The 12379-nt window shown below is 33.8% G+C and overlaps 1 protein-coding gene across 1 annotated transcript; it reads right to left on the reverse strand.

Moving 5' to 3' along the window:
• Positions 1 to 748: 748 nt before the first annotated feature.
• LOC131180812 (uncharacterized) lies at positions 749 to 10225 on the reverse strand. The gene is made up of 6 exons (XM_058148540.1): positions 9905 to 10225; positions 9504 to 9700; positions 4240 to 4320; positions 1807 to 2046; positions 1255 to 1332; positions 749 to 1160 (listed from the first exon to the last, which is right to left on the reverse strand). The coding sequence occupies exons 1-6, from the start codon at positions 10017 to 10019 to the stop codon at positions 918 to 920; spliced, it is 954 nt and encodes a 317-aa protein (XP_058004523.1). The 5' UTR covers positions 10020 to 10225; the 3' UTR covers positions 749 to 917.
• Between the last annotated feature and the right edge of the window lie 2154 nt (positions 10226 to 12379).

Genomic DNA, 12379 nt, shown 5'->3' on the forward strand with positions numbered 1-12379 from the left:
AAAACAAAAAGCCGTGAGGGGCTCAATAATTAGAGACAAGAATTAAATCAACAATGCCAATCCACGATACAGATTATCATAGGTGAAAATAAAGATTGTTAAGGCCTACGGCTCTATAGGCCGAAGAGCAATACTGATCGTGCACGATATCTTTTTTGACTTCTGCATTATGCTACAGCTAGACTCGGCCTCCAGGCCTGTTAACAAGAACCGGAATCATGAATCCCAGAAGTTTCGATTTCAATTTGATGTGGTCTAAATTCAACAGTCTAATTTTTTTCAGATTTTTTTTTTATTTTTTAAATAAAAAAAAGCAATTCAACTACTAATCATCCAATTTGAATTTCAGTTCAATTCTGATCCGATTCGTTTACAGTTTTAAGTTTAAAACCTGGCCACCAGGCTGGTTCTAGTATGAACCTCCAAAATTTTGGTTCTAGCTCAATCTGGTTCAAATTCAATTATCTAATTTTTTTTAAATTTTTTTTAAATGAAAAAAAGGCAATTCAACGAGAACCATCCAGTTCGAGTCTTGATTTAATTTTAGTAAAATTCATTTAAGTTCAAGTCAATGACGGATTTAGCCAATTCAGGTTCTAAACCGGCCCTTTGGGCGGGTCTATGCCAAGGTTCTATTGCGACAGTGGAAAAAGGTTTTTGCCAAGGTTTAAAAACGACTTTCCTAATTTGCCCTTATTTTTGCTAATATTTACTTTGGCAAATTCCAATTCCAACAAAAAAAAACCCAAGTCCCCAGAAAAACAAGAGTAACTTTAATCAACACGTTAATGTAATAACAATTCTGGTGATTAACATTCTAAGTTACACAGCACTGCATGATAATATATTAACATCCATCCAAAAGGGTTAGTCTGTATCAAACTATACAGGAATATTCAATGACTAACAGACACGCTTTACGTCATTCGAGTATATGATCGCGTCACTCTTTTCAGATTAGTAGCAGATGAAACTTGAGATGAGCCACATGCACCAATATCTGCATCAGCATTTCTGTTGGCTTTAAGCTTTCTCCTTTTGGATCCTGCAGGTGGCTGGCTCACAGTAGGTTCATTCAGCTCGTCCTCTACCTCAATTGCTTCAGGTTTGGGAATCTGAAATTCCCACTGAACGCCACAAGTTGGACAAACTATTTTACCCTGCAATGTCCTTGTGTCAGTTATTTATGATGCAAGAAAATCTGACGGTTGATACCAGATAAAATAAATTCACCAAAAGATTCAAAACTTGTACCCTGCTTTGGGAAAGTTTTTTCTTCAGGCAGTAATGATGAATTCGCAGCATACAACCTTCATTTTGGCATACTTTTGCCTGTCAGAAATAAACAGAACAAATCACTGGTTTGCTAGAAATACAAACAATGGTCCATCATTCAGACCTAATTACTGCAAATTGATGTGGCAGTTGTGGGCTGTTTAATAAAGATAGCACTACTGAAATTATCTCAATCCTCGAGGTTACTAGTGAAAGCAAAATGATATTCAACTTCTAAAACTATGCATGTCCGCATACATATCCTGCTTTGAAGCTATATGAATGTTTAAGCGTATTTAAGTTTCAGCAAGCCCCTCTAACAGCTGTACTAACTGAATATTGTTAAGAATCACCATTTGAAAATAGTTGTGGTTTCTCATAAAACATAAGGAGCAATGCACAAAAATATTCCAATTAATGGGCTAATTCATGTCATTCAACTGAGCTGAAATTCTGAATAACTACATGCACAATCAACTAAATGTCCCTGAATTTGCTTCAATGTAGGGACGGGTATCAAATCAAAAAAACCTTTATTGCAGCTTCATTGCATACTTCACATGTTGGAATGCCAGAATTATGAAACCAACTTCGCAAATCAAGGTACGATTTGACACCAAGTCCAATGTCACCATCAGGGGTGTGACAAAGCCACTGGTCATGCACGAGTTCATCAAGAGTTTTTTCCTTCTGGGACATAGAGAAATTCCTTAATGCAGGAGGGACTTGAGACAAACCACCTTGAGATTGTGATCCCATCCCTCTATGAACCTGAAAGCAGAACAGTACTTCTTAAGCACTGGGTGCATGCATATAATTAGAGAGAAAAAAAAATTAATATAAGAAAAATAGAGCAATGTTCAAGGAAGTTTCTAGCCCTATGAAAACAATTTTTCTAAATCAGCATAAACTTGTCTACCTATTCAGCAATTTATTGTGATAATTTATTCAATTCGCAACATGACAGTCATTTGAAGAACATGTTGCTAATTTGTAAACCAAGCCACAATGATGTGCAGTGCACAATTTAAAAGCTGATGCTACTTGCCAAGTAAATGAAAGTATAACGCCAATAATCAGAAAGAACAGATGCATGCTAGGTATAGATACATTTATTTTTTTAATAACACAGAAATAATGACGAGCTAGACATGAAAATTACTATTTGTCAAACTCAATGCAAATCATGAAAAGATCAAAATATTTTAAAAATTCATTATATCCAGGTATCTAGAGGCAGAAATCATAAAACGGACAAGCCTAAAACACTAAACAAGGATTTCATCTTCCTTAGACAGATTCAGCTAGGGGTGAACATTCAGTTCGAAACGAACCGAACCTAACTGAATTACATATTTTAGAAACCGAACCGAACCAAATTGATGAAAAACCGAATCGAACTTAACCGCTCTATTTTGGCTCAGTTCGGTTCGGTTCAAACCGATCGATTTTTATTTTTGATTGATTTTTTAATTTAGACTTAATTTATTTAATCTAATTTTGACTTTGATTTGAACCTAATAACCATTAATCAATGAAATTAAACAATTTATATATATATAAAATTAAATATAATGCATAACTTCCCCATAAAAATAAATCCATTCAAAAATCGATTCAGTTCGATTTGAATATATAAAATTACTATTTGGTTCGGTTCAGTTTAACTGATTTTTTTCTCTTCAAAACCGAATCGAACCGAAATAATTGAAATTTTTATAATATAAAACCGAACCGAACCGAACCGATTGAACCGAATTAACTCGGTTCGGTTTGATTTTTCGGTTTAAACCGAATTTGCTCACCCCTAGATTTAGCCTTCCAAAGGAATTTATATTTAGTGAAGAATCAGCAGTAATCACTTTAAATAACTCGGCTCAATCTTTCAAGTAGATAGGGGATGTAAGGAGGATGTTAGTCATAGGATTAAAACCGGATGGTTGAAGTGAAAACGTGCCACGGAAATTTTATGTGATCGCAAGATTCTCAATAAGTTGAAAGGAAAATTTTACCGTATAGCCATACAACCGGCTATGTTATATGATAGTGAGTGTTGGGCACTGAAAGAATCGTATGTGTCTAAGATAAGAGTTGCAGAAATAAGAATGTTAAGGTGGATAAATGGCCATAATAGATTAGATAAAGTCCATAATGAGAGTATTAGAGAAAAGGTAGGAGTGGTGCCAATTGAGGATAAGTTGAGAAAAGGGAGATTGAGGTGGTTTGGTCATGTGAAGTGCAGACATACAGAGGCTCCAGTCAGACAAGTAGAGCACATTAGGTTAGATGATAGAAAGAAAAGAAGGGGTGGACCTAAACTGACTCAGAGGAGAGTAGTACAACATGACCTAAAAGCATTACACATTTCAAAGAATTTAACCCAAAATCGTTTAGAGTGGAGAAAAAGAATTAATATAACCGATCCCAAATTTTTAGGATAAAAGTTTAGTTGAGTTGAGTTAAGTTGAAGAATCAGTAGTAAGTCAGTAACTAAAAGCATCTATTAGCCCAATTGCTGAAGTCCCCGGCTAATTAACCTCATTATAATCCTGTCACCAATAGAATTGCACTTATATGTGGGGCCTTTATCCTTTTGTCAATGTAATATTATAAATACAAGATTACTTTAACCCTAGCTTGAAAAACATATAACATCAAAGTTTACTTTTGTCGTCATATTTACTTGTGATTGCCAAAAGAAACATTTGATTGCCAATTACATATTTACTACTAATGAAATCAAATCACAGAAGAAACTTGTGATTGCCAATTACATATTTGCTAGGACTTTTCCCCATCCACTTAGTCAAAGAACAAGCTTGTTGGGATTTAGAAAATTTTTCTAAAAATGTAATTGGGTCATATTAGTTGCAACTGAACACAGTGCAAACAGCAGTATCATTTATCATCACCAATTGCTGGATTAGATTAATAATGAATGAAATTCAGTGCAAAAGTCCAAACCTGATTCTCTAGCCGTATATTGAGAGCATCAATTGTAGAAATGCTACCCTGGGCTGTGGCATCCTGCATTATTGCTTCTATCTGACATATAAAATTGAAGAAATGAGACAAACAAAAAGGGACATTGTAAACAAAACAAACTATATCCCATAGTGATTGAAATCAGAACATCAATGCACATAAAGAAATGTATCTATACTGTCACCTGATTTTTTTTCTTTTTTAATTCATTAGGAATTATTGTTCCAAATATATACAATTCTATCTATCTATCTATCTACTTGTTTAGGAAATAGGAATGGTTAGGAATTCCTAACTAATTAGGAATCTAAATATATACAATTATATACAAAAATCAACAATATCCATAAAACTCCCCATTTAAGTTGGAGCAAAGATATTAATCATGTCCACTTATTATAAATGTAGTAAACCCGAGCTCCATTCAGAACTTTTGTAAAAATATCTCTTAAATACTCCCTAGCCTTGACATGTATCGTTTAGATAATCTTCTACTGAATCTTTTTACGAACGAAATAACAGTCAATCTCTATGTATTTAGTTCGCTTATGAAATCCTAGATTAGAAGCAATCTGGAGAGCAACTTGATTATCACACCACAATTGAGCAAGTAGAGATGTCTTAAGACTAGCCTCATCCAATTATTGAAGTATTCACGTTATTTCATAAGTTGATTGTAACATTGCTCTGTATTCCGATTCAACACTAGATTAAAGACAACATTTTCCTTCTCACTCCTCCAAGATACCAAATTACCTCTAACAAAGACACAATATCTTGTAGGTGACCTCTTGTCAGCCTTAGATCCTACCAAATTGGCATCTGAAAAAATTCAACATTCAAATGTCCATTATGACTTTATAGTAAGCCTCGTCCTGGAGTTCCTTTCAAATAACACAAAATTTACCCCAAGGCTTCCCAATGAGCAACAGTTAGGAAGACATAAACTGACTCGCTACACTGACAAAATATACAATGTCAGGACAAGTTACTGTAAGATAATTCAATTTATCCACCGGTGTCTTGTACATATTAGGATCTTCAAACAACTCACCATCCCCAGCTATAAGTTGTAAATTCAGAGTCATTTGTGCACTGCAAAACTTAGAACCTAATTTCCCTGTTTCTATCAATAGATCAAGGAAATACTTTCTTTGAGATATGAAAATGTCTTTCTTACTCCTCATAATTTCAATTTCCAAGAAATACTTTAATAAGCCCAAGTCTTTTGTCTGAAATTGTGTTTGTAAAAAAGATTTAAGAGATGAAATACTTGTTGAATCACTTTTAGTAATAACAAAATCACCACATAAACTACTAGCAAAATTAGGCTAGACTTTGATTACTTATACAACACTAAAAGATTACACTTGCTCTTTGCATACTAAACTGTTATATTGCCTCACTGAATCTCTTAAACAAAGCCCGAAGACTTTGTTTCAAGCAATAAAGAGACTTTCAAAGTCTGCAAACCTTACCCAACTCTCCATGAGCAACAAATCCAAGTGGTTGCTCCATATAAACTTCTTAAAGGTCACCATGAAGAAATACATTCTTGATATTGATGAAGAGGCCAGTCATGTGTGGTTCACAGAGAGAAAAACAAACGAACAAAAGAAAGCTTGGCCACAGGAGAGAATATATCAAAATAATCAACTCCATAAGTTTGAACATACCCTTTGGTAATAAAGCAGGCCATTAACCAAGCTATAGAATCATCTGGATTCACTTTCAATGCAAAAATCCACTTACAACCAATAGTTTTTTTATAGGTGGGAAAAGGCACCAAATCGTATGTACCATTAGCATCTAAAGCCTCCACTTCCTTTATAATAGCAGCATGCCAATCAGGATGTGACAAGGCTTCAACAACATTTTTAGGAACAAATGTAAAATCTAAAGATGTGATTAAATAGTAAGACGAAGATGAAGATGATAAATGGTTATGAGAAACAAAAGATGATATAAGATAAGTACATGTACGTTTGCTTCGCGAAGGGTAATGGGAAGGTCCAGGTTGGAATCAGATGCAATGGTGGTGGTAATTGGATCTTGCAATGAAGAAACTGATAACGAACATGAATCAAGATCCTCCGATCTTCGAGAATATACATGAACAATTGGAGGACAAACATTTGTCGGGGCTGATGAAGTGGGAGAACTTTGAGGACCGGACATTTTAACAGTATACACTAAAAGATCATCCTCCTCTCTCTACCTCTCATAAATAGACAAGGAAGGAAAGAAAGGAGTAGACTCAAAGAATGTAACATTAGTAAACACAAGGTAACAATTAAGAGTTGGAGAAAAGCACCAGTACCCTTTCTGAAGACAAGATACCCTAGAAAGAAATATTTAAGAGACTTTGGATCCAATTTAGTTACAAATAGACGGACATCTCGCATAAAACAAGTACTACCAAATATATGTTGTTCAATAGGAACAAGGATTTGGATGGAAACAACAAAAGAAGTATAAGGAATATCATCACAAACAACAGAAGAAGGCACGCAACTAATTAAAAAATAGGACGTAGAGACTACATCAGCCCAAAATTCTTTGGGTACCTTCATTTGAAAAAAAAGTGCTTGAGAAACTTTAAGAAGATGACAGTTTTTTCTTTCAACACCGCCATTTTGAGATGTTGTATTAACACATGAGGATTGATGAAGGACACAATTCTATGCCATATAATTGTGAAAACTTTCTAAAAAATAGTCTTTGGAATTATCACTTCACAATATACATATAGAGACATAAAACTGAGTTTTTATTTCAGTACAAAAGGCAAAAAAGATAGAAAATAACAATGAGCAATTTTTCATTAAATAGTGCCAAGTAACATGAGAGTAGTCATCAACAAAAATAACAAAATGTAACCCAAATTTTGAAACAATAGAAAATGGACCCCAAATATCAAAATGATTAACCCAAGGGACAAAGCCCGTTTATTGACCTAGGGGACTAAAGGTAACAGGTGATATTTGGCAAATTGACATGACTCACATTCTAAAATGGATAATGACTGGAACTAAGGACATAATTTCTTTAAGGTAGATAAGGAAGGGTATCCTAATCTACAATGAATTTCAAAAGGAGTTGAGGCTGGGGAGCATACAAGAGACCTAGGTACCTATGTGTCAAGGATATAGAGACCTCCAGACTCAAGTCCTCTATCAATAATCTGCTTTGTCATAAGATCCTGAAATAGACAATAATCAAAAAAGAATGAGCAGAACAATTTAATGCTCGAATAATTTTACTCACGGAAATTAAATTGAAAAAAAAAAACTTAGGTAGGCTTAACACAAACAACAAAGAGATTGATGAAGATAGATCAACAATTCCAAAACCACGAACACAAGAGGTAGACCCATCTTCTAAAGTTACATTAGAAGACGTTGTATGGGATTGAAAGTAGAAAATAGACTCGAATTATCCTTCATATGTTGTAGCACCAAAATCAATGATCCAATGAGAAGATGCGGAAACAAGACATTTAGAGGATTTACTTGACAAATTGGTGATAGCAGTAATAGAGGAAGTAGCAAACTTCAATGATGTTCGATACTGATAGAATTGGGCATATTCATCTGTAGATACTAGGATGGTCTTACTTTATGCCATCTTAAGAAACTAACCAAGACTAATTCTCAAGTATTCTCTTTTAGAGGCAAATAAAAAAAAGATCACAATTCTTAGTCACTAAATGGCATATAAGAGCTTACCTTATGCCAAGAGCTTTTAAAAAGAAAAGAAGAGCCTTTCCAAAAAACAAATTCTCGGTAACTAAATCTTCTCAATCACTAAAGAAGGAAGACCCAAACCACCCAGCTGCTCACAAGAATGCAACGAAATAGGTAATGCAGCAACAGCAGCGGAAACAACCAAAAGTCTCAAGAGAAAATTGACCCAAAATCTCAAAAGAGTCACCAAAAGTCAGAGCTTACAATCAACAAAAGAACGTTTTCAAGTACTGAAAAGCAAATATATCAGAGTAACAAGTTTTAAGAATAGCTAAACCCAAAAAACAGAGAAGTCGAACCCCAAAACAAAGGGCAACACAGAGAGAAGCACTGGATCCCAAAACAAACCACAGGACTGCAACAAAAACACCAAAGTGACCCCGGAGAAGAACAGGTGCTGGACGATGTCAGAAAACAACACATGCGCCGATGCGTGGGATCATTGTTAGAACTTATCTCCAACACATGAGGCCTACGAACTGGTCTCCTGGTGATTGGATTCTAGAGGGAGGCTCACCAGTAGTTGGGTTTCCTCCCTGGGCGGGTGGTGAGACAAACTGACCACTAGAGATGAGTCACCTAAGTAGCATTAACTTCAGCACCCAAAAAAACAAAGCAAAGAAGGAAAAAAAAATTCAGCAATGCTCTGATGTGATGTTACATGAACTATTTTTTTCTTCTTTTATTCATTAGGAATTAATGTCACAAATATATACAATTCTATCTACCTATTTAGGAATGTAATTCCTATAACTATGCTACCCTAACTAATTAAGAATCTAAATCTATACAATTATATACAATGGTCAATAATATCTATAACATATACTAATGCTAACATTAGATTACATCAACACACACCAAAAGTTGAAAAACCAACAATAGCTTCTAGTTTTCAAGAAATCAAAGAACTGTAAAAGATGGACACAAATTGATGCCTTGTACATTTACAAACAAACATCATGGCAAATATTTCTGCTGTCGTGGGGTCATGATGTAAAAGATATAAACAGAGGTATTTGTATATTCTCTTCATTGCTAGAAAAAGAAATTTAATGCTGGGCTACTTCAAACATTCTAGTTAAATTCATAGCAACATGATAACACACACAGTTGCTACCTCAATTGTTGAAGGTGTATTTGAGGAAATTGATCTCTTATAAAAATATAATTATTGGTACATGGCAAAGTTAATTCAAATTGCCTGCTTAACACATTTCAAAGAAAGCAGCATGCCCAATTCTCGATTCCTTCTGAACACTATGGTCATAAGTATATTCTACATTTTTCCACACTTGCATTCAAATTGCAAAGCCTCCATTACATAGTTCTTAAAAGAATTAATCCATACAACAATATTAGTATTTAACACATCTTCCCAATTATCACTAATAAAAAGAACAGAGCTTTCTCAACTCTACATGGATAATCAATACTGAAGGCTAACAAATATAACATGTTTCACTTCAATAAATATAATTTCGTAGCAACACTTACAACACCCTTATAAAAAGTAATCTGCGGAACAGAGTATTTAGTTCCAAACTTGGATTGCTCATCAGAAACATTATTGACAAGTCCATAGCAAACTTGACCATCATTCTGGTTTCTGCAGCGACGCAACTCCATCTGAACATATGAAAGTTCCTTGTTTATCTTCAGAAGGAAATCATTGAAATCCCGCTCATGAGAACCTGTATCAAAACGCAATATGCACCACTAAAACCTCAATGAACCGTCAATATAACACTTCAAAATATCTACAGTAGCAAAAGAGCTCAAAATTTCAATAAATTACTTCAATTTTATCGGATTCTCACCAAGCAAACAGACCATTTTTTCTATAATTCAAAAAAGTGAAAAAAAAAAAAAAAGAAGGAAGAAGAGAGGCAAAATACGTGGGTTTTTTCCGGTGACGGCAGCGAAGATCTTGTGGAATTCGTTCTCCTTGAGTGGGCCGCGCGTCATTAACGCTTGAATAAGAGTGTGGTGCTTCCAATTGAGCACGGCCATGTATTCGACTTTAAAACCCTAGATTTGATCGGAAGTATGAATTTTGGTGGGCAAAGTGAGGATATTTTCGGCGGAGAAGGGTTTCTTGGCGAGCAGGGCGGGAAAATATTGCTTTTTTACATACAGCAGAGACATTTCTACACCATTTTTTTTAAAATGGAATTTAAGAAATTCTAATTTAAATATTTTGTTTGAGAATGAATTTTAAATTTTTAGAAAATTTTCATATTATTAATCATAAAATCTAATTCACTATTACTTTGATGTCACAAAAAAATTAGGCCTTGAATTTAAAAATTAAAAATTTTTGGGCTTTAAATTATAAAAATTTTAACTACATAATCTTAATTAGAACTAATCCTATACGTTATGATCTTTTTTTCTTTGCTTATTCCTATTTTATTTATTTTAAGTAAATGTTTTTTATATATATACACCCGTACACACACAAAATTTTGAAGCAATTATAAATCATTGTTTCCCTTTTACAAACTTATAGAAATGAGGAGAATCAATGAATCAGCAAGGAAATTATATACCTCTCTTGAAAACTAAAATTTTATAAAATTTTAATTTATTTTTTTAATTTTTAATATTTGGAATGAAAAATTTTATTTTTTTAATTTAAAAAATAATTTAAAAAAGTAAAAATTAAATATAATTGTATGAGAATTTAATTGAATTTTTTTCTTATAAATAATTTATTTTTGAGGAAGTTATAAAAATATTGATTTAAGAAGAGAATATAAACCTTCTACACATCACAATATGTGTCTACTTTTATGATTTATGGAGAATGATTAGTGGATTTAAGAGGATCAAAGATCGTGAAAGATAAATACTTGCAAGGGGACCGAAGTCACTTGCACGAGACCATGATCACACATGGTAGACCCAGTCATCCCTATGTGTACAAACAAGCCCCATCATAAGACCTACCAATTTCTGTGAAAGCCAAGGAACTCCTAACTTAAAGTGTCGTGCATATAAAGTAATTATAGATCATCTAGTCACATCAAGTAAATGGGAGTTTGAGAAGACATGGCTTTAATTTGACAAGAAATCGTTATTGACTCCCCTTACACTTTGTTTTGATGGGGTGAAGGAAGGTTTAGTAAAGTAAGGAATGGTAAGGTAAAGTATGATAAAATAAGGTAATAGTTTATTTTATATTTGGGAGGAAGGTAAAGTAAAGTAAGTTAAATGAAGGTGTAACACCCACCATTTCTCAATGTCAAAATTTTTGTCATCAATAGAATATTCTGGCGAATTTGAAGATTTTGCGAATGAAGGGAAGGGTGGTGGAAGGAGTATATGTTTATGTATATGTATGTATAATGTATTCAAAATGTATTTAAAATTAAAAATATTTTAAAAATTTTCTTTCCTAAAAGTTTTTAAGCGTGTGTTTTGGGCAAAAGGAACTTCGACAGCCGAAGGATGGACTTTCGGTATTCGAAGTTCCTTTTCTTGTTTAAATACTCTTTTTGGATAGAGTGGCCTCTGACAGCCAAAAGTTAAACTTTTGACAGTCGAAAGTCCCTCGACATTGAGGGTATAAAAGGGAGCAAAGTTTGTATTTTTGTCAAAACACTTGGGTTTTTCTCTTCTTCTCTCTCTCTCTCAATTACTGAAGCATAGAAGGAGCTCTTTGAAGAGATTTCCTTGGGTTTTTTTCAAGATCTGGAGGTCAATTCCTTTATATGGAAGCTTGGGAGAATAGATTCAAGTTTTGGACCTTTAGTTCTCTCACCTCTAAGCTCCAAGAAAAGAGGTAACTTTCTTTTCTTCTTGATGTAATAGGTAGATCCAAGCATGTTGATGAGAAATTAGATTTTACAACTTCAATTTCATGTGAAGTTGTGTTTAAGATGAGTTTTGCGTAGCTTATGCATGTTAAGGCTAGGGTTTTATGATTTTATATTGAAATTGCATGTTTATTATTAGTTTAGTCATGTTTAAGTATTATGGGCCTTAAATGGCTAGAATCCATTAATGGATTTGAGTGAATCCTTGTTTATGTTATATTAGTTTTGAGGAAAACCTAGGATTTGAGTTTTTGGTTAATATATGTGGGTAGTAAGCATGATTCCAAGTTGTTTTAGGCCTTAGAAATGTGTATATGTGTTTGGCTTATGTTTTGAAACTTTGGAATGAGTTTAGGGCTTTTGGGGAGTTGAATCTGCAACTTTTTGATTTGGGAATTTTGAAAATTCCCAAGTTTGACTATCAAAAACCATAGTTTTGATAGCCAAAGTATGCAATTTCTTAAAAAATTTCTAGGTTCGGCAGTTGCAATCAGCACTAAACTAAAAGGCCATCCAAAGCCTGAGACTTGGACAGCCGAAGTAAGTTCTATC

The sequence above is a fragment of the Hevea brasiliensis genome, chromosome 6 (assembly GCF_030052815.1).
Source record: "Hevea brasiliensis isolate MT/VB/25A 57/8 chromosome 6, ASM3005281v1, whole genome shotgun sequence".
Taxonomy (NCBI): Eukaryota; Viridiplantae; Streptophyta; class Magnoliopsida; order Malpighiales; family Euphorbiaceae; genus Hevea; species Hevea brasiliensis.

What these genes read in the sequence shown, in the direction of transcription:
- LOC131180812 (XM_058148540.1), bottom strand. Translation starts at nt 10,019, where the DNA reads ATGGCCGTGCTCAATTGGAAGCACCACACTCTTATTCAAGCGTTAATG. An exon ending in ATATACGGCTAGAGAATCAG is followed by an intron (nt 2,047 to 4,239) that starts GTTTGGACTTTT and finishes TTCTGCTTTCAG; the next exon opens with GTTCATAGAGGGATGGGATC. An exon ending in GCAATGAAGCTGCAATAAAG is followed by an intron (nt 1,333 to 1,806) that starts GTTTTTTTGATT and finishes TATTTCTGACAG; the next exon opens with GCAAAAGTATGCCAAAATGA.